The sequence below is a fragment of the Chlamydotis macqueenii genome, chromosome 3 (genome assembly GCF_036417535.1).
Source record: "Chlamydotis macqueenii isolate bChlMac1 chromosome 3, bChlMac1.mat, whole genome shotgun sequence".
In the NCBI taxonomy this organism is placed as follows: Eukaryota; Metazoa; Chordata; class Aves; order Otidiformes; family Otididae; genus Chlamydotis; species Chlamydotis macqueenii.
In genome coordinates this window covers 77,705,945-77,727,924 of record NC_141558.1, presented here as the reverse complement: position 1 = coordinate 77,727,924, position 21,980 = coordinate 77,705,945, and the positions used below count along the sequence as shown (strand labels likewise).

Genomic DNA, 21,980 nt, shown 5'->3' with positions numbered 1-21,980 from the left:
CGCTTACTCTTTTAATTTGTTTGCATGTGATAAAGAACCTCCTTAGAATTGCAGTCATCTGTACAAAATCACACTGCAGCAGTTGTCTGAGTTTGCTGGAACAAAGTTACAGTTTTACCATTAACTGTTTACCAATTTGTACACTGGCTTTTCAATAGAGGAAACTGTAATTGCCTCTAAAAATAGCTTTGGAGAAAAACTTTCAAGAGGAATTGCTAGATGTAAATCTCAGTTGTTAAGTAACTGCATCTCCACATTGCACTTAAAGCATATCTGAAACTGATGTTTCACTCTTTTCTACAGAGAGAAAAAGAAAGAATTGGAACGTGAAGAGTTGTGGAGAAAGCTAGAGGAGTTAAAGCTTAAGAAGGCGATGGCAGAGAAGCAGAACAGCACTCACAATGTGCTCAATGCACACAATACAAGTGCCAAATAAAAGAAATGACCACCTTGACTCGGCAGACATACTTTTTTGTACCCTTTTGAAATATATAAGGATTTGCAAAAGAAACCTCATCAGTATAATAGACACAGCCAACTTTTTTCTCTGGCAAATGTAAAGAATTGAATTTAAATACAGCAGTTAAGTGATGTCATTACCACAGCATATTGTAAATTTGTCTAATTATTGATATACTGTCACTTCCAACGTTTCATAGAACTGAATTATCATCCTTAATGAGTGAAATAATTATGGGAGTGGTGAGAATTATGACTTGAATTTTTGATTGTGTTGCACATAGGTGGTATAGTTTGCTATGTACATTTTTCCTTGTTTTATATGTGCTTTTCACATTGCTGCATACTTTGGTTAAGGTTATAGAAAAGGCTTCTAGTTGTGCTGTATTTTCTCAAATAAAACCAAGGTACGTTACCAGTAACTTGAGATATTCAGTATCTGCCCCTTACAGCACTAAAAAGTATGGTGCTGTCCTTGAATTCCTGATTGGATTCAGATTTAGATTTATATAAAGCTCACACTAGAACGAGGCAAAGTAGGGTGAGAAAGTCACCTTGAACAGGTTAGGGTGGTCCATGTGTGTGACTGAGCCCTTGGTGAGTGCTGCCACCCCATTCTCACTGCCTCTTGGTCCTGTGCTACTTAGATATTTCCTCCTGCTACAGCTGAGGATGGAGCTTCCTCTAGAGAGCCCATCAATGATGCTCCTTGTCAGCCCAAGGGCTCCCTGCAAGTAGTGCAGGTCTCCTAGAGACCATCTGGGATGTTTTGGCATTAGTTTTAGCATCTCATAGACTGAAGAATGAGACCAAAATCGGGATTACTTTTCTTTTTTAGTAAGAAGAGAAGGATGTCAATAGTTCCTTGTTTTATTTAAAGAAAATGCAGTCTGTTTCTTAAAGGTGGAAATTTGACAATAGAAGTCTTGTCTGTTTACTTGATCAAGTATTTTTCACATCTTTTATCAGAGTACCATTCCAATCTCTTAAATTGCAGTTGTGTGGAAAACTTTTGTAATGAAAGATCTCTGGGGAACTGAGCAGCATTCAATAAAGTCTTTATGTTTGTATTTAGTACTGTATATCACATCTTTGTGTTTATAAAGACCAGGAGAATTAGAATGGCTTTTACAAACAACCTTTTAACTGCATGTGTCTGAATAACCTGTGGCTTTTCATCGAGTGGCAAAAATGTTGGAGGTGCAGGGTGCTGCTGGGGTTTCATTGTTAGGAGTAGGGTTGAAGGCTTTGTTCTGCTCTGTTTAGTACAGAGCAGGTGGTGGTCAGGGCTTGTTCTACCTATTGCTTGGCTGCTTTACTGACTTAAATCAAGCAGTTTCCAGGGGGGAAGTCTCTACTACACTGTTTGAGTTGACTTTATTACACTTTTATTGTTACTTTGTCTCTAAGTAGTTGTGTTTCACAGAGGAAACAGGAATAAGACTGCCAGAAGTGACTTATGCTTCCAGTAGCTCCATCTGATCACAACCAATTAGTTGCTACTCTGTACATGTCAGTTTTATATAAAAAGACTCTATAATCAGCTGACCAAAGTAGACTACCATGGTAAGTGGCTGCTCAAAATTTGGGGGGAGGAAAAATCCTTTCCTTTTCATTGTGTTTCTTGAAGTCCTGAAACCAGGTCTTAAGCACTGAGGCCTGCATGTGTGCACTGTGCCAGCTCAGGAGGAAGATGACAGTCATGCAGACACAGTTAACCTCAGTTTAGTACTTTAGTGCCTTTTTTTTTCCATAGAATAAGCCCCTCCATTTGAGGTATAAAATAGAAATATACAGACATTGGGGAATCTTAACACTTACCTTAGAATGGTACAAAGAACAAATTACTGGCATTTGTAGTTGTTAGGACTTGTTCAAAAATTTACAAATACAGACATCAAGAGTAAGTAATGGAAAAACAACACTGTAGCTACAAGAGGCCATTCCAAGTAAACTGTGCAATGCTTGCTATTAGAATCACTCCTGTAAATAAGTACAGAAGAGAGGTTTCTTGCCTGGAATCAGCTGGCCTGCTCTAGTAACAGCATTTCCTTAGGAAACAAAGTATCTTGAGAGCTGAGATGTGACTGAAGCTGACTACTATGGGATTTTTTTTTTTTTAATAAAATACATTAAGTGCTGCAGAAAGGAGTGCATTGTTTATTTAGCCACACCTCCTACATACCCAGAGCTGGGGCTAAATTGTCTTCCAGCTTACCTTTTCTGACCTCATTAGCAAAAAAAAAAACAAACCCAAAAATGCAGCAGCATGCATGCATTAGTACCTGATCAAATTGTTATTTCTAAATATTTTTGTAAAATCCAAGAAATAGCTGCTGTAATATCACTTGCTAAAGGAACACTTGGGTGTTTGACAGCCCTGCCTCTCTGGACATAGGAGAACTCAGATGCTGCCTACATTGGCTGCTCTTTCATTGTTCTTATTACAGTGACTCATTGCTCCCTTGTTTAAGGCTGTGTTTGGTTAATACAATGCCTTGGTTTGCTCTGGAAATCAGCTGAAAGTAGTTAAGTATTGTTCCAAAATACTTTTGATATGCTTACTACTATATTAATACTCTTAGTAGAGGGTGGAAGCAGCAAAATAGTACTTGAAATGCTCCTTTCCTTGCAACAAAAAAACTTCAGTGCAAACACAGTGGTGCACTACTGCCCTGTAGCCTCCACCAGTCTGAGTGAGTTAGGCATCTAGACTAATAAAGGACATAAGGAAGAAAAAGGTAACACCACCACAGTGCAGTTCATCAGTGCACATTCTCTGTCTAACAGAGAATCACATGTAAAAGCCAGGCTGATTAAAGACTATTTTTTACTTCCTTAGCAAAGAGTGGGGGAAGAGGGAAGAGCAACAGCCTGAGACAGACTTTGACCTCTACCATCAGCTCAGGTGCCCAGGTACTGAGTTGCTTGAGTTTACTTTGAGTTGGGCTGATCAGGAATAGAGTTTTGGTTTTCACTTTATCTTCTTGCCATAATACTCCTGCCTGGACTACCTCCTGTAAAGCTCCAGCTGAATCTGAGAGCAGGGAGTTTCAAAGAATGTACACAATATTTTATTTGAAGGATTTTTTAATATTAAAGTCAAAGTCACTGTACTTTTAATCAAAAATGACACATAATAGAATTCCAGTGTATTTTGTCTGAACACATATTTTGGAGAGGGGAGGCCAGACTGTTCTGGTGAGTGCTTTACCTTCCACTAAATGCAGTCAAGGAAGTAACTGCATGATGGTAGCAGATACAGGTCAGCTCATGCAGAAGTTAAATAGTCTCTCATTCGAAGGAGCATTCAAACGCTCTCCCTTTCTTTAGAACTTCTTAGAACCGCTACAGTGTTGACTTTCTGAGCATTAGTGAATTCTCTCCTTCTCCCCTGGTCCCCTCACTTATTGAGGAAAGTGTTAAATTTGGAATAGAAAAACATGAGTGTGTGTTAGACCTGTCCTAGAGTTAGCTCCTTTCTGAAATTTGATGGTCAGTTCAGTTGGCTGTTCCTCAGCCATCATTTTTCTTGAAGAAAACATACCTGTTTTGCATCTTTAATTGCTGTATTGCTGATCGAAGTTTATTCCAGTTATTTTCTATCCCTTCTGCTATGAATAGTTAAAAGGCAGTCTTAGTCTCAGCTTATGTGGTTCATTACTTGACTTCTCCTCTTCAGATGTCTCTTTCGAATTTTGATCATCCACTTAACACTCAGCTTAGCAAAGTCTGCTGCCTTAAACAGAGCCAAGAAGATACCACAAAGAAGAGCAATCGTGTTCCAGGGATTTGCTGTGATAATCTGAAAGAGATAAAAAATATTATTCCCCTTGTCTGACTCAGCATATATTACACCTGTTCAGTAACAAACAACTGATTTTTTTCAAACAGAGTGTTTTGCAGCATATTCCTTTGTGCTCCAGAGGTGGCCTGTAGTGCCTTCACACATCTGCCTCATATCATGGTTTTTCTGACTCCTTCCACCAGGAAGAAAACACACTGTACTAGCTGCTGAATTCCTTTTATACTATTTCAGGTTATTGAATTGTTTAAAACGTTAGAGATACAGTTAAACTGATCATTTTAAGATTACAGATTTACTGTATTATTTAAAGAGTACAAAAATAAGCAGACACATTAAAGATGGCTCTTCCAGAAGACAAAGCTAAAAAGCAATTACTGGAAAGCTTTAACAAGACAGCACTGTAATGCTAAACCAGGCTTTAACAGCAGCAAATAGTTCTGCAGATCTACAGCAAGTATTTTATGTTTCTATTTTTTAACTATGTTTCCTTCAAGAGTAGTTAAGTTTATTTATAGTTTGCAATATTTGTCACACCTCTAGGCACAAGGATGACTTCTAGGATCTCAGATGAAGCAAGCAGAGCTAGGCCTAGGCAGCAATAAACTAGCACACAGTTTTGGGACTCACCCTGGAGTCCGCAACTCTGATGGTCGGTGTAGCATGAGTAGGTCACCACCAGAGCCAGAAGGGCTTAAACAGGCTTTCCGCATTTGTAAATCCTCCTAAAAGCAGCCGCGTTGGCTGCCAGTGCTTGTGAACTGTGGCTGCTTCAGCAACAGGCAACAAGCACCCCAATCCACCGGATCAAGGGCAGCTTTCAGCTCAAAGACAGCAGAGCTGTGAACCCCATCTGGCAGAGAGGAGCACGAGCTGCTGGGAACAGGACTGGGCTCTTGCAGCTGGGGACGTGCCTGCACTGAGAAGCGTGCCCAGCCCCAGCACAGACACAACAGCAGGAGTGCAAAGGACCAGCTACCACCTCCTGACCCACAGGGTCTGCATTCATACTCTGGTTTTAGGCAAGAAAACAAGAATCCTCTGGATTTTGCTGGTGATGGACTGACTTTGTTGAATTTTAAATGTAAAATTTTAAACATATTGTCTTTGCATACTTTGCTGTTCTACATTTTTCTGGGGAAGGTGTTTTTCTGTAGCTGACCTTCTCCCTGTGAACACCAAGTAAACAAGGTGTAGCTCATATGCTTAAAGCACACGCACCCACAGCGCACACCTGCACCCTTTTTAAGCACTCCAGTGAGTGACAGTGGTCTTATCTGGAATATCACACACCTCTTAAATTCAGCTCAAAATGCTGCAGTCAAGGTGCTGCTTCTGCATTTTAATGACACTACCAAATGATGTTCAAATAAGAGATTAAAAACACACTTTTTTTTAAATTCTGATTTAAGCCTCAATTTCTTACTTGTCAATTAATAAAAAAAAGGTCATTAACCCAAGCACGCTTATTTAAGGAGAAAGTTCAGACTTGACCCGAAGGTACGCTTTGCTAGAGCAAAGGAGACATCCTTTTTCTCGGCTGCATGTACCTCCAGCTGCAACAGAATGCTGAGCATCACCAAGCCAAGGAAAGGCACCAGTTGGCCTTGACCTCCACAGAACATGCATTACTGGATATAAGGAAGTGCCTAGACTGAAATTTCAGAAGTAACCTCACTCCTCCTCTGACTTTCTGCTTGGAGTGAGGTAAGAGAGGCATGTGCATACACACACAAGAACCATGACCATGTACAGTCAGACAATGATTCAAAAAGGGCTTAGGTTACTCACATCTTGAACAGTCTGTATAAAAGGATCTTTCCATTCGAATACCACAAAAAACAGCTGGTCACTTCTTGGTTTAGTTCTCTGGTCAATATAGTTAACCACACTAGTCTGGAGAGAGGGGGGGGGGGAAAGGAGAAGAAAAAAAAAAAAAAAAAAAAAAAAAAGCAATGTGCAGGTTACTTTCTTCAGTGGTATAATGAATCTTCTGTGCAACAGAAAAGGCTCATAAGAAGGTAAAAATAGCAGACTGTGTAGGGATCTCCAGTTCAGCCTTCCTCTCTACCTGGAACAATAGGCTCCCAAAATATGGCAAGGGCAGTTTCCCCCATCTGTCTCACGTTCATATTCTTTTCCTGTTTCTCACTTAGTAAAACACTGCACTACCATTTTTACAGTAGTAGCCAGGGGCTTTATTTTATTACGTAGTTTTTCCCTTTCAAGGGGGGAAATTTCATTTACAAAATTCATTTACTTACAGTAATATAGCATTTCAGAAGTTCTCATGAATGAATGCTAAATTACTTTTACTTACCAGGGAACTACATGATGGTGGAAGGAAGAGTCTTTTTTTGAAAAATGAGTTGTAGAAGAAGCCAGGAAGTGCAGAATGAAAAATGGAAGGGAAAGAAGCCTAGATGTTAACAGTTAAAACCATACTTCCCCATACTGCCCGTTAACTAGGCTACCATTTGAAACTAGCACTGACTGGCAGAGAGGTTTAGCTCAATTCCACAGAGCTGGGATAAGCAGGGTACAGTTTAGGATACCAGATCGATGTTACAGCCACATGAAACCACAGTCTTAAGAACAACAATTAGGAAAGTAATAAGACATCAGGCCTCAGAAAAACATTTGTCTTGTCTTGTAACACATCCCCCAGCCCAGAGGGGAACTACAGTGCACACAGGCAGTAACAAGACAGTTTGCACTAACCCCTGCACTGCTAGGAGACAATATGAACCGCTCAAGAGCCAGGCGGTTACCTAACAGGCAAGCACACTGCAGCTACAGCTGAACAAATGATGGAAGCACCGCTCCCATTTCCAACCCTCAAAGGAGTATTTGTACCTTGGTGTGTGCACAAGGGAATACTGCTGCTCTCCTACAGGAGTTTAATGCTACACTGGAAGTAACAAATCCAGCAGTGCTGTAACTTCATTTCAAGGTTGTGACAGGAACTATAGATACAAAACCAGTGATTCAGCAGACACTGTATGAGGGATGATCTACTACAAAACCCACCTGTCTTCCATGGCTTAGTTTCCTTTAAAACTACTTCAAGATTTCCGTCAGTCTTCTCCACACACCCTGTCCTGACCAGATTTTAAGCTGCAAACACATAGGAGCAGGAGCTAGAACACTGTATGCGTCCATTCAGAGCACATGGGAGCTTCACCATCTCATGTTTTCTGGTCAAACACCTTTGCTGCAGACTTACTCCACACCTCTACGCTGCAATGATTAAATGAGCTCTACCATCACCACAACTACACTCATTCAAGAAACTGCACACCAGGAAACAAACAGTACACAAAGCTAAATGAAGGCAATGGAAAAGGAAGAAGAGACAAATGACTACTGGGTGAGTGAGCAGACTGACTGTGCTATTTGACCCAGTATTTGTACCCATCTTTCTGGTATGCCATCTCCCAGTTTCAGATTTGAAAGGCTAACGGACTTCCTTATGTAATTTGAGCAGATGTTGTACTGTCAAGCAAAGCAAGTGCAATTTATGTCTGAGCTATTTCAAATTCTAACGTATTATTAAGAGGGATCTGAAACGCAACATTCCCATTTGTACCGATTCCTATTTCCTACTTTTTATTTAAAACAACAACAAAAAAATCCCTACACAGCGTTCACCTACCCAGATGATCAGAGAGTCCATAACAGCTGGACTAAATGGATGTTTATGGTTACAAAAAGCACAGCTTTTTCTGAGTTTGAGTCAGCCTTTTGTTTCCACTTTGTGACACACTGGACTTGGGCACACAAAGGAGGACTTTTAAAAATCCTACACTAAGCAGGTACCACATGGCAAGTGATACAGAGCTGTAGGTGATGAAGAACAGACAGACAACTGCTGTTAGTGCTTACATGGCAGCAGCTGACTGATGCATGCTTTCCTCTCCAAACTAAGGCTTTAGTTTGAGACTTGCACATCTTTGGGATTTGCCTATGGCCCGCCTCCAGCGGATCAGGAGGGTATCCACCTCCCAGTCATAGCTCTGCTCTTGCTTTAAGGCTTTCCTACGTAAGGCCCTAACTGTGAGAACTAAAGATACAAGAACTGAAGATTCTGCTTCATTTTGCTCCCCAAGTACTTTTTCCTAGAGTATGATGGACTAAGAGAAAGTGTAGTCTCTGAAAGATACATTCTTTGGAAAGGACTGCTCTTAAAATTATCACTTCTCACCACCGATGAGACACTTCCTCTCCAACCAACACTGCGAGCAAAGTAACAAACTCAAAGCACTATTATTTTCCTGTCCATTAGCATGAACAGGACAGGAATGAAAATCAAACTCATTTCATCTCTTTGCATCTTCCACCTGCATATTTTCTAGTTTTAAATGATGCAAGAAGTTTCTAAGAATACCCAACAGCTAAAAATCCCAAACCTGATCATAAAGCAGATACCAGAATGCTACAAAGGATACAAGGCTTATGTTTAACTCTTCAACCTCAGCCTAAACAATACCTTGTTCCAATACCAGCTATTATTTAGACAATTCCTTTGGCAATTGTTCCCCACCATAAACTGAAGTTAGCTGTGTTAATAGTTCTATCAGTCTCTTCAGACCCTTACCTCAGACTACAGGTGTCATGAATAACACATTCAAGGCCTGGATTTTCTGGCCTTCCCATTAGGAGATGTTTCCCTGAGATGTGTCACTAGGCCATACCAACAGCCACGCGCAGCAAGACATCTACACTTTTACAGAACCTCTCTATGTTAAGAAAAAAAATGCAAATAACTGTACAGACAAAACTGTTCAGCAGCAGGTGGCATAATGCATACAATGAAGCAAAAAACAAGCTCCTCATGTTTAACTCACTTAACCAACCAACTCACCCGCTCTTCTCCCAACTCGTATTGCTATTTTCCCCAAGAACTGGTTCTGTTGGCCAGTTATCATTGAAACCATAGCAGTAACTAGTTTTTAATAAACTAAGAGGTCCCAAAAAAACCTCTTGCCTAGTTTGTTTGTTTGGTTTTTTTACCTCTTGCTTGAATTCAACCGTCTCACTACCATCTTCTTCTTTTGTTTTCACCAAGGACATCTTGACCCAAGTTCGAAAGCCTCCGGAAAACTTCCAGCTGGAGTATGAACTTTCACAGTCCTTCATGAATTCTGCTTTTTCTGGACTAAAGGAAAAAGACCGTTACTTTACTGACCAAGCTCAGAGTGGTATCTGACCGCTGTAAGCAGGAGAATGTGCTCACAATTCCTTTTATGTTTCAACTGCTAAAAGTCAGCATATCTAAAACATTGTTAGTAGTGACGTTTTGATTAATAGTAGCACTTGCACTCATGTGTTCTTAACTGCAGAAGACCTACCTGGTGCCGTAGCACCCTAGAGTTCTGCCTGCCCCTAGGGATTGTTCTGCCTTACAGGAGAGCTTTGTTCTGCTTGTCTGGTACCTCTGGGAGAGAAAGGAACAGAGCCAGGACCCCAGGAAACACTGTGCCACAATGCTCAGAAGCAAGAGATGGAAGGAACAGCCTAGAGGCAGGGCAGGCTGCTTCACCCCATTTCTGCAATGCAAATAAACTGGTTGCAATGCAGACAAACTTAAAATGCTTTGAAGTTTACATGTAGTGTATTCCTATTATTTTGGGAACCCTATACCTTTGGTATAAGACTCCCATCTGCAATAACATGGCTGTTTTCCCAATATGCAATCTCAGATACTTGTAGCCCCAGAACAGCAGGATTGCTTTGTGTCTTTTTTTTATTATCATTATTTTTTAATACTGTGACTGTAAGCCGTTTTAAGGCTTCCAATACCCCTCACACTGCAAGCAGTAAAGAGGCAGCTCTAAGCATACCTGCCTCCGTCCTGTCTCTACCAACTGCCCAGGACACAGTGTATTAACCACACCATTTACTTGGAGCTCCTCAGTACGGTGATTTTAGCCACTTTCATGTCATCTCTATGAAATAAGCCTGGCCTTGCAGCTGCTTTTTCAACAAGGTTTCATTTGAGTGAACGAGTAAACCACTGTGATGAGTCATGAACCATTAAAGCACAGACTGCTGATTTTTACTAAAGATAGATTTCAGGTTGCAGAGATATGTCAGGGTATGCTGGTCCTTGAGAAAAGGGAAAGGGGTTTGACTCAGATTAAATCCATCTTCCCAGCTGAAGGGAAAGAGTATACTTTGCTCCTATGGCAGAGGGCGTGCACGGCTAGGTCTGTTGGGAGATTAAGGTATTTTGGTCTTTCAAAGAAAGATGCAAAGAAGTGAGGAAGAAAAGCAGAGCTGAAGAAGCAAGTTCTTGTCCCAAAGAACACACCAATCAGGAAGATTTGTCCTGTACCAGCACTGAGCGGGGATTTGCACTTTTCCTGTCTTTTTCCTTAGTTTTCAGAACTGAGGCTCCTTCCTGCAAACCAAGATGTCTTGTCTACAAGGCAGCAAGAGCACAGACTGATAAAAAGAGTATCATACTGATGGCTACTCTACTACACTGCCTGCTCAGGCTTAATAGGCAAATATGCACACATTCATAGGAAGGCAAAACCTAGCAAAGCCATTGCTCTCCAGCCAGGGCTTTAGGTGATGGGCTCAAACACAGAATTCCATTGTGCATACAACTAGAAAGGAAAAACATTTCTGGAAAGAAAAACTAATACACTGTGCTACCCATCAAGACAGATGACATTTCAGGAGCGTTTTAGCAGGTTTGGAATACCTTTATGGATTTGTGACATCAAGTGCTTGTTTAGCGATCCCAACAGGATGGCAGTGCATCTCTCTAACCCTCATAAAGAAGACATGAGCCAAGCATCAGAACAAAGCCCACTGCCTGACTGCTCCTCACCATATAAACCAATGACACAGGGAGACCTAATCTGACAATGATTTCTTCCCCCTTCAGCGTGCGGGTACAGCAGGAGCTGATGGGACAGTAGGGAAGAGCACGGTGCTTTGCCGCTCAGAGAAGCATACATAATTAGCACTCTGCCAGCCAGTCATATGCCTAATGCATGACTCAATACAGCATCCCAGAAAAGCTTTCCAAACCAACATGGAAAATTGAGGCAGGAAGCTATGACACAGAGCTGAACATTACAGCCACAACTTACATGGTAAGCAGACAGCAGTAGTATACTTTGCCTTCAACAGTAATTGTGGGCTTGAAAAGGAAAGATTAATAATATCTTAGGAGAAGCTGTGGAGAAGTGATCTGAGAAGGCATCTCCTTGCCTATGCCCATAATCCAGACCACTGCCACAGAGTCAGGGGAAGAAAAAAAAAAAAAAAAAAGCAGGGAGGGAGGGAGGAGCAGAGCAGAGAGGCACAAGCTTTGCACAAATCATAGCAGAGGACAAATAACACAGCTTAAAAACCATGCACAACTAAGTGAACACAAGACAGGCAAAAAGTTTTAATCTGAAGAACAATTCTTCAGGCAGTTTCTTCTAATTCCCTCTTCACCCCAAAGATAGACAACCTGCAAAGGTGGCACCTTTTTTTTTTCTGTTCAGTAACTTCTTCTACCTATTACATTGTCCTTTAGATGTATGGCAAGATTCCTGGAATACTCTGCACCAAGCTCTCCCAAGATATTAATGGTGCCTCAAGACCATGCAAAAATTCCTATGTCACAGGAGAGAAAGAGAAGTGTTAAGAGACCATGTCTCACTCAGGCAAACTACAAAGCCCTGGCCTCCCCTCAGGCAATGCTCTCTGGAAACCACTGACAGTTCAAATGACTAACAGGGAGCCCACTGCCCTAGCACAGACTGATCAACGTCAGACCAGGAGAGATTGCATTTGTCCCAAATGTGGGAGCTGCTAACCTAATCCTGGACTGGGGTTTAGCTCTGCAGTGGATCCTTCTAACACCAGTCTCTACAGACCAACCCACAAGAGCCAGAGGCAGCTCAGGACATCCCACCAGCACATTCCAACAGAACAGCAAGACACAAAATCAAAGATGGGTCATACCCAATTTTTGTTTATTGCTTTTGCTTTCCCCTAGACTGGGAAGCTCTCAAACAGCCATGGGATCTAATAAAGGGTCAGATGGCACAGTACCAAAAGTATCAACACTTCTATGTTATAATTTATTTCTCTGCACACAGCAATCCAGAGCAGAGACGTGAACATGGAGCTCTGTTTAGACCCTTAAATTATCTCTGACCTGTTCAGACTGGTATTCATCATCTCGCATGACTGTAAGTTATTTTATATGCTGTGTTAACAATAGTTTGTCAGCAATATGTTCAGAGGATTTTCTTCTTAAACACATGTATTATACTAATGACAGTTCAGGAAAGGAACTTGTATTGTTAGCTACACTTTTTTGGTAATTTGCAAGGGTTTCATTATTTCCTTCCCTCCAATTAATATGGTACAGACAGCAGCTGCCACTGTCTTAAAGAAAAAAAAAAAAGAAAGAAAGAAAGAAGAAAAAAAGCCAGTGGCAGTATTTACAGGCCAACAATAGCACACAGTTCAGCAGTGTTCTGCGAAGGCCAGAGCAAAACTAGCAAGCAGTGCCAGTTTCATGTAGTCTGTCGATCCAATTTTAACAGAAGAGCTGCAGAGAATAAAATCCTTGACAGAAACAACTGGACCTTACTTGAGTCCTCACCACTTGCTATGCCTCAAAAAACCCTTGAAGACAAGTCTCTAGATGCCATTTTTATTATTGCTTACGGCTGATGCTTGCAGCAGCCTTCAGTGATACGATTATTGCTATTTAAAGCAAGAGTGAACTGCGCATAATACTGTCTACGCAGAAACTGCAGTGTAAATACAGCAGGACTCTTCTCACCAATTTCCAGGTGTTTTGGATTGTGATTTAAGATGATGGAATACCCTACAGGCGTATTTTACAGCAGTCTGCCTGCCCAGCCCAACCTAAGCTGTTTGCAGCCATGGCAAAAAACTGTAAAGGTAATTATGATATCTCATTAGTTTTAGCATGTATCTCAGCATCTTTGACAGCATTTTACATGAATTGCTGGAGACAGTGATAATATGCTCTCATAACCAGTAAGTGAGACATTTTGTCAGGAAAAGTAGTTAGCAGCAGCCAGTAATTGAAGCTTTTGGAGGCTGTATGGAAGGATACACAACAGTTTCTACAAATATATTGGTCCACACTTCCCATCAACTAAGTTTAGCATCTGCTGATGAACCATAAATCATTTCTATTTTCTCTTCTGCTGGAATTTGGACAGAACAAGTACATTCCACATATGCATGCGGTTTCACACACACTTCATAGTCAGGAGAAAACAAACTTTCAACCTGCCCTGAGCCTGTCCAGTTCACACCCCAGGATGCCAGGACAGAAACACACAGTAATGAGCAAGACAAGCCATACAACTTGTACCAAGCTTTGGAGAACGCTCTAAGAGAGACACTACTGGCCTCTTGTGCACACCTGGCTCTCTTGCTGTATTTCACCAGGACATGCAGATCATTTACTACTAAGTTTAAAGGCCTACATACCTTTGCCAATTTTACCCCAAACAGACACCACCTTTTCCTACCTTTTCACTTTGCTCCAAACATAACCCAGGCTCAGCCTTCATTCTCACCACTTCAGTTCCGGTCCCTTCCAACATGGAGACAAGGTTCCTCTGGGAACAAAGGGACACTTCCCTATCTCTGCAGGGATCAATTCTGCCATCTAACTGGTTTGACCTGGCAAACCTGGAGGCGGGAGGTTGCAATCCAGGATTCTCCCAGGCAACTTACAGGTGATTCTTATAGATTCTCCTACACTGGCACAATTGCAGCCCTGAAGCTAGGACCTTTGCAACGCTGCTTATTACTGTTTGGTATATCTAACCTGCCTTTGCATAACATGTGGCACAAGCATTTGGGACAGCAGCATGCAGACTTACAGCTCGCTTGCAGAAATACTGCCAGGTTAAGCAGGACATACATGTTTTAACTTGGGAAAAAATAGCTCCTTAAAATGGCTTATCTGCAACTTGAAACAATGAGCACAGAAATGTGGCTTCCAAGATTTGAGTATGCATAGATCTCTTGTGTCTTGGCAAGCTGGCTCATTCTGCAAAGAGCCAAGAACTAGATGTAACACAACCAGGCCTTCTGCTCTGTGTTTCACAAGGGGTGCTCTCAGACACTGCTTGTATCTTGCAGTATAGGAACAGCTGTACACCTTGCTGGAATCAGTCCCACTGTGCATACTGCTAACTATGGCACAAGCCCAAAAACTGAGAAAAAAACAACACAGAAGGAACAAGTAGCATCTTCTACATCACTACTCTTAACTGGTATTTTCTCACCCTAAAATATCAATGCCTAAAATACTCAGAACACTAGCATTTTATGAGGTGTTTTAGTACAGTTACAGAAAGTACTTAATGGCTTAAGATCTGTCCTTGACATGAAGAAATGCTTTGTAAAAAAGCAAATTCAGGCAATTGGTCTTTGGCCACCCAGAGATATTGTGACTGAACACTTCCAGTCTTTGCTCCATCTGAAAAGCACCAGTATGATCACGTAACAAAGCGTTCCTGGAGGCTTGGATGATAAAATTTGTTACTGCTTTTCCCCTCTCTCGCCATATGCAGATCAAAATTAGGTCTTTATCCCCTGTCCCTTTTTCATTCAGCACCTGACTATTACCAAATTAAGGCTTTCCTATTAGGGCTCATGGTGACTAATATCTCTTGTCTAGCTTTTAATCTGGACCATAGAGAGAAGAGCAAGAACAGAACTTGAATTTAAATGGAAGCAAAAATTAAACAGTTAAGTACGGAATTTATTCTCACAAGGTGGGGAAAAGGGTGAGGCTTTCAAGAAAGTTCAAGACAGGATTAATTCCACTCCTGCTAAAATTAGAAGAAGGTTGATCAGTCATTCCGATGGCACCAATGTCAAACCAATAAGAAGACATTTTGAAAACTCCATTTATGAAATTACATAATTCTGTAGAATCTTACATAAAGCTAGTAATACAAAGAAATATAATTAATTTTTGAATGAAGTCACAACAAATCAATCTAGGGATCTGATCTTTACAGTAACTGGGTTTGCTTTTTTTTTTTTTGTTTTGTTTCTCAGTGCCCTTCCTAAGCACACTACCCACAGCAGTAGACAGCAGTAAGCCAGCACAATCTTCAAACTTTTAGAAAGTGCAGCAACAAATGGCTGAAGCATAGCTGAACAGTAGCTTTTGTCATTGAAAAAGTCCTCAATTCATTTTCTAAAAACTAAGATTAGTAACCTAGACATGAAAGAGCATCAATGTATGCCAAACATAGAAAAAGAAAAAAAAAAAGAAAGAAAAAAAAAAAGAAAAAGAAAGAAAAAAAAAAAGAAAAAGAAAGAAAAAAAAAAAAGAAAAAGAAAAAAAAGAAAGAAAGAGAAAAAAAAGAAAGAGAAAAAAAAGAAAGAAAAAAAAGAAAGAGAAAAAAAAGAAAGAGAAAAAAAAGAAAGAGAAAAAAAAGAAAGAGAAAAAAAAGAAAGAGAAAAAAAGAAAGAAAAAGAAAAAAAAAGAAAGAAAAAGAAAAAAAAAGAAAGAAAAAGAAAAAAAAAGAAAGAAAAAGAAAAAAAAAAGAAAGAAAAAGAAAAAAAAAAGAAAGAAAAAGAAAAAAAAAAGAAAGAAAAAGAAAAAAAAGAAAGAAAAAGAAAAAAAAAAGAAAGAAAAAGAAAAAAAAAAGAAAGAAAAAGAAAAAAAAAAAGAAAGAAAAAGAAAAAAAAAAAGAAAGAAAAAGAAAAAAAAAAGAAGCCTGACTGAGTTTTACTAAAAAAGCCCTGCTTTCACTAGTATTGTTGTAGGAAGTCCAATGCAGTTACAGGCTCATCCCTTTACATACCTGTTGATGAACTCTTGGAAAGAAGAAAACAGAAGGTAGTCAATGGCACTAAAATCTTGGTCTGTTCCATTTAAATGAAACTGCAAAAACACTAGTTCCTTTTTCTTCACATCACGAGGGCCTTGAACAACCAAAGCATACTTCTGTAGGCAAACATAGAGATGGTGAGAGTAGCAAAGGATCCTCATTTCCTGTTCATGAATTTGCCATCTGTCACTAATACTCTATAGAAATCTAATACACACTGAGATTTTCTTGGCCACTACTAAGTATATGTCTATTAAAATATCTAATGAGAATGCCAATTGTATCCCTCCTTTCAGTTTAAAAGTGAAGTCTTTACATCAAGATTTAGTGTTTTTCTAAGAAATCTCCTTTAGTTCTATCACAGTTCTATCATAGCCAGTCAAGACCCTGCAACCTGCATTCTGCAGGACAATTGAAACTGTTTTGAGCATTGAAGTCTACTAGGAACTTTCAGCTCTTGACATGAAACGAGTTAATGTGGAGTCTGATGTGGAGAACATTAAGCTTCTCCTTGAGAAAGAGGAACAGTTTCACAGCCCCCAGCACCTCAAGTAAGCTGCTGAAAGTAAAGAAAAAAAAACAAACCCCACAACAAAAAGTGCTAGCAGGCAGAACACAACTTAAAATAGTGCAGGCACTTCAGAGATGTCTGCCTCAGTGCCTCTCTGTTCCACTGCATGACTAGAGCTTATTGGATCAGCAAGCTTCTAAATCAGTCTCCCATGCAGCATAAAATGCAGGTTCTTACTTTGTTAAAACATGGAAAAGAGAGCATATTAGTGGCAGAAATTATATTAGACTTGCACCTAGAATATTCCTTTCAAACATACTAAGGAGCTGCTTCCCAGAAAGAAATGGTGACTAGAGAAAAGGCAAAACATGAAGAGACAAAAAGTTGACCAAAGTGGTACCTAGATTGTTTGTTCGTTCATGTTTAGTTTCCTTAAAAACAATGTGACAATCACTTTAGATAAAAGTGACCACATTTAATACTTTAGTTTTTGAACATTTATTTATACAGGAGCTAGACTCCTTGGGTTTTAAAGGCAATTTAAGACAGGTATACTGAGTGATAGTCTATCTTGTCGGCTCACAGCACTTCAGTGTAATAAAACTCTTGGTGCCCAGTTAAGATGTCTCCAAGTGTGACAAAAATAGTATGTAATTCCCAGCAAAAATACAAAAAGAGACAAGCCATCCTGCTTTAACGGAATAACCGCTACTGCTTTCAATCAAAGCTAGATTTACTATACTAAGGAGTATGCTTGCCAGTTCATTTAGGAGAGGAATGAAGTGACAGTTTCATTGTGAGAAATGACTTCTGTCCCATTCAGGTTTTCATACTGCACACACCCACATGACAGCTGATCATTGATAACACATATACATACTGAAGGGGGCCTTTTACATTTCTAAAAACAAAAGGACAGATGGCTTGAAAAAAAAACTAGAAGCAAGAATTTTTTGCAGCACTATGTAAATATTTTTACTTTCAAATATCATTACAAGCAGAAAACCCCCACGGAATAAGCTTTGTCCTATAATATTATTATTATTACCATAGTTTGATTAGTAAAAGGATCCGTGTAGTTGATTCTCCGAGTGGTGCATTCAATGTCTCCTGGCTGACCTGGATTTATCAGAGGCGGAATGTGATCATAGTAATGATGCTTGCAGCTAAGCAGCCGAGCCTTGCCTGGGTAAAAGGCAATACCTGTTTTCAGAGAAAAAAAAAAACATTGAAGAGAGCCGACTTCTTTCCCAAGTACACAGATTTTCATTCTGGGATTTAATCCCACACGATACCAAGCCATTCTCAAGATCCAGCAAAACAATCAAGTTCAACCATGTGCTTCAGCATTTTGCTGGAGCAGGACAACAGTGCCAGCAGAACAGAAACCCCATGATGCGTTGGAGGGGAAAAAAAAAAACCAAAACCAAACCAAACAAAAAAAACCCCAGGGTTCACGTTCTGTTATGACGATTCAAGGTTCACAGAAGCTACTAAGTTTCCCTAGTCTTCCCACAAGTCAGCAGCTAATATATCAGTCCCTCTGGCCCCAAATGAGAAGCATGTGTAAAGTTAAGAGACTACTGAAGTCAAATGGGATACGCAGTGGTTCAGCAACTACATGTTTTCACATATTATCATTTAACATGTCAAATTTTAATTGGAAATAATGTATGTCCTATACATGGTAGATCAAAGATCACTGGCTGATCTAATAAAAGTGAAAAGATACTCTTCAGAACATCTAGCATCTTCTGTTCACTGAATACAATGTCATGACAAAAAAAATCAAAGCCACCAAGTATTAACTGTTACCATCTCTTATTACTTATATCACTAGGTAAGTAAGCTACTACTTCACCCACATGGAAATTTCATATAAACCATAAATCTATTATTTCAGACCAACAGCATGCATTAAAAAACCCCTCAGTCATGTCAGTTGTAGGTGGCTACCAAAATAAAAGGCCCAAACCCCAAATCCTCTTAACCCACATCTAGTCCTGGAAACAAGCTTGCTTGAAGATAATCTACACCAACTACCAAAAAAAGTATGATTTGAGTTATTAGATATGATTAACTCACACAACTGAGATGACCTGTCTGCCAAAATGCAAGACGTCAAAGCAGTCAGCATGTATCAGTCTAAAAATGCTTTATCCCTTTCTTCAGTGCTCCATGCTTGCAACTTGCCATCTCATCACTTTTACAAAGCAATGAAGTAAAGGGCTACATTAATTCAGGTTCTCTGATCCGGCAGGGATCCCTGTGAATACTTTTGAATTTATATGTATATTGGTCTGCTTCTTTAAATGACATTTTCTTTTTGTTGCTGTATGAAAAGCTCACATGGAAGGAAAAAAAAAAAAAAAAGAAAATCTGGCCTTACAGTCAGATCTATATGGTCCAAATGCAAGGACCAACTTCCAGACCTGAGTCTAACTGACCATACAGAAAAACGATGGCAGGAATACGGCAACAACTCGAAACACTCATCTTTCAGCCACAATTACTGGAGTGGTTATTTGTAAAATGTGGTAACACTTCAAACAAAAGTGTTATTTTTAAATTGGAAACTGACCTATAACTGACTGAGTTGCATTTGCTACCGCAGTTCTATTTATGAATGGTTACTGGTTGATTTTAAAAAATAGTAACGACAGAACTGACTACTCAAAAAAATGCTTCTGTGGCGTAATCCCTCCTGCAAACTGCAACAGAGTTTTCTGATGCCACACTGTGTTTTTATGCCAACATTGTTCCCTGCAGTCACATCACATTTTTCTTGCCTCCTGATGTAACATCAAGCTGTAAACAATACAAAACAAAAGCAGAAAGTGGCACTGTGGTTATTTTGTGGTTAGTTTGAGAAATTCACCTTCTTTACTGTCAACAGCATCTCACTGCACAGTGCAGCACTGAGGCCCTGATACACATCCTAGGTGCTACCCTGTTTGAACAATACAGTTCTGGGAATATTTCCATAAGGAATTACCATTTTTCTCTTTAAGGGGACTCATTCTAGAGTCTGCAAACACTTCTCATCTACCAAATGTTGCGTGGTGCTCTACAGCTACTGTCATTCATGCCATTGGTATGAAAACACCCAAAACGTCCCCAAAATTTGTCCTACAATATTAACATTCCCATGCAAAGTAAACACAACATACATTAGAGTAGTGAAAGACCTGAGTCAAAGCATTACATGCACTCTGGGTGCTCGAGAAAATGTAAAAGAATCCTAGATAAATGCGAACAGCAATTTAACCCATTTTGTCTGTTACCAGTCTTACCAGGTGCATCGTACAAGGACACTTCCTTGTAAGAGACAGACATCACTGGGTGCTTGAGCTTCTCCCTGAAGTCACTGATGGTTTGGTAGACAAGGAACACAGCTACAGCCATGAGCAGCAGATAAATAAACAGGAGAATTACTGAAAAAACATTCTTTAGGCAGGTCTTGCTGAAACGCAAAGAGGGGGCAGTGGTACCCAGTTCACTATCTGGAACCAAACAGAATATGGATTAGGACTTTAAAATACAAGTATGTGGGCTGAATTTATGCAGTGTTCATTCAAAGATCAATCACTCGAGAGGCAAGTAAGCCTCAAACTCAGCTTGAGTTAAAAAAAAACCAGCAAAAACACACACAACTATTGCTGGTTTTGATGATCAATCAGACAGCTGCTTCCTTCTCAAGCATGATGCATAATAATCCAAAGATTGTGCCTCTTTTTCACATGTTGAATTTGAACTCTGCTTAAGGACACAGCAGGCAGGAAACAAGGTTTATATTCAAGAAGGACAACTCAGAAACAAAGTTCAAAAGTCTGCTGAAGGTCAATTTTTCCTGCTGGAAAAAAAACAACTCTTTTCCCTCCCTTCCAATCTGAAGTGATTCTTACACACTCAGCATATGCATCAGCAGAGATGTAATATTCTAATGCTCTTACACAGCTATCTGCATTGCACCTCCACCACAGTAGAAGTTATTAGGTATTTGTTACCCTCTCATTTTTGGACTCTAGTTTCTAACTCCTTGTGCATACTGCACAAAAGTTTCACAAGAGGATTCTTCCAATTGCAACTAGAAAAAGACTGAGTCAATTCTCTCAGTTTTCTTGCCTTCTAAGCTTATTCTCTGAAGATTTTCACACTTGCCTCACTTGTGCTTCCCCATACTCACACTGCCTTCCCCATACTCCTTGCATTCACCATTTCTTTTGGCAATACTTGTAAGAAAAAAGTTACACATCATGTTTTGATCGTGAGTGATATACACTGAACATGCAAACAAGCATTAAAACTCAACATCTGAAAGGCGATAAGTAGGCATATTTTGTGCTGATTTTTCTGTGTGGTGTAATCTAATGAGTCAGGCCCTCTCAGGCCATGCCACAGTCTTGCCCTTCAACTGTAACAGCGCAGTTTGGTGTTTGTTCCTTACCACAGCAAACGCTAGCCTTTTAGTAAATCCTATTGAACAAAAAACCTCTTACAAAAGTTCACAGTTACACATGTGTTCCCAAGTTCATTGCCAGGAGATGGCAGCCAAGGAAATTAGGACATTAATATGCATAAAATTGCACTATTGAAACAAGTATGTCTTGAACAGCTACAAAGCATTCAGGGGATACTCATTTTAGCTTGGCTTACCTTAATGCCTACATCTGAGCTGTAATAAGACCATTTAACACTGCCCTGCATCCTCCAAAGGCAGGTCCGAACAGTACAACTAAAATCTGTTAAAAGCACAGCTGTTCAATATTGCACCTTACTCATGTAAACCTGGCACAGACCTTGCTTGCAATCCACTGCCATCACAGACACCACAACTCTGTACGATACAACATAAAGGAAGATGACTTACTAAGCTATCTCTGAACCAGATGTGCCAAATCTTCTTTGAGCACACTTTATGACAAAGAAATGTTCTCATCTCAATCTTTGGAAAAAATCCTTGGCTGTGCATCAGCACTTATTCCCCAAAATAAGTAATCTAGTGTTTTGTTTGCTTTCAGAAGTGCAATTAAAAAAAAACCCAACCAAAACCATACACAGAAGCAGCTTATCAGGCACTTAAAATTGGTAATTCCTGGGTCAATAGTTCTCACCTGGTAAAATAACAGAGCTGGCATCTTCATGAACCTCCATCTCTCCTTCTCTCTCATCTGCTGGGTTTTCAGATACTCGCTCCACATCTTCACTCAGCTGTGTAGTTAAAACAGTGGTTCAATTTCCAAACATGCTCTCAACTTGCAATTGCTGGAATTTCTATGGTACAAATAAAAGAGGCTCCAACTAACCAAACACAGAAACATGCCCCCAGTCCAAGAGCAGCCAACATCTG

The 21,980-nt window shown here is 39.9% G+C and overlaps 2 protein-coding genes across 16 annotated transcripts in view; one reads left to right on the top strand and one right to left on the bottom strand.

Annotated features, from left to right (window-relative positions):
* The window catches only part of PPP2R5A (protein phosphatase 2 regulatory subunit B'alpha), a 46,541-nt gene extending 45,012 nt beyond the window's left edge, over window positions 1-1,529 (top strand). For both annotated transcript variants that reach the window (XM_010126390.2, XM_086744876.1), the window contains one exon: window positions 304-1,529. In XM_010126390.2, the coding sequence (XP_010124692.2) occupies window positions 304-436 (133 nt within the window). In that variant the 3' untranslated portion in view covers window positions 437-1,529. The remainder of the gene's footprint in view (window positions 1-303) is intronic.
* Window positions 1-21,980, bottom strand: part of PACC1 (proton activated chloride channel 1) — a 101,996-nt gene that overhangs the window by 6,901 nt on the left and 73,115 nt on the right. For 5 of the 14 annotated variants that reach the window (XM_086744880.1, XM_086744881.1, XM_086744882.1 and 2 more), the window contains 7 exons: window positions 21,745-21,904; window positions 19,924-20,133; window positions 17,679-17,833; window positions 16,093-16,235; window positions 9,278-9,422; window positions 6,056-6,160; window positions 3,532-4,264 (listed from right to left, as the gene is read on the bottom strand). In XM_086744880.1, the coding sequence (XP_086601006.1) occupies window positions 4,103-4,264; window positions 6,056-6,160; window positions 9,278-9,422; window positions 16,093-16,235; window positions 17,679-17,833; window positions 19,924-20,133; window positions 21,745-21,784 (960 nt within the window). In that variant the 5' untranslated portion in view covers window positions 21,785-21,904 and the 3' untranslated portion in view covers window positions 3,532-4,102. Of the gene's footprint in view, window positions 1-3,531; window positions 4,265-6,055; window positions 6,161-9,277; window positions 9,423-16,092; window positions 16,236-17,678; window positions 17,834-19,923; window positions 20,134-21,744; window positions 21,905-21,980 lie in introns of those variants that run through there. The other 9 variants (XM_086744884.1, XM_086744877.1, XM_086744885.1 and 6 more) reach the window with 5 other exon arrangements.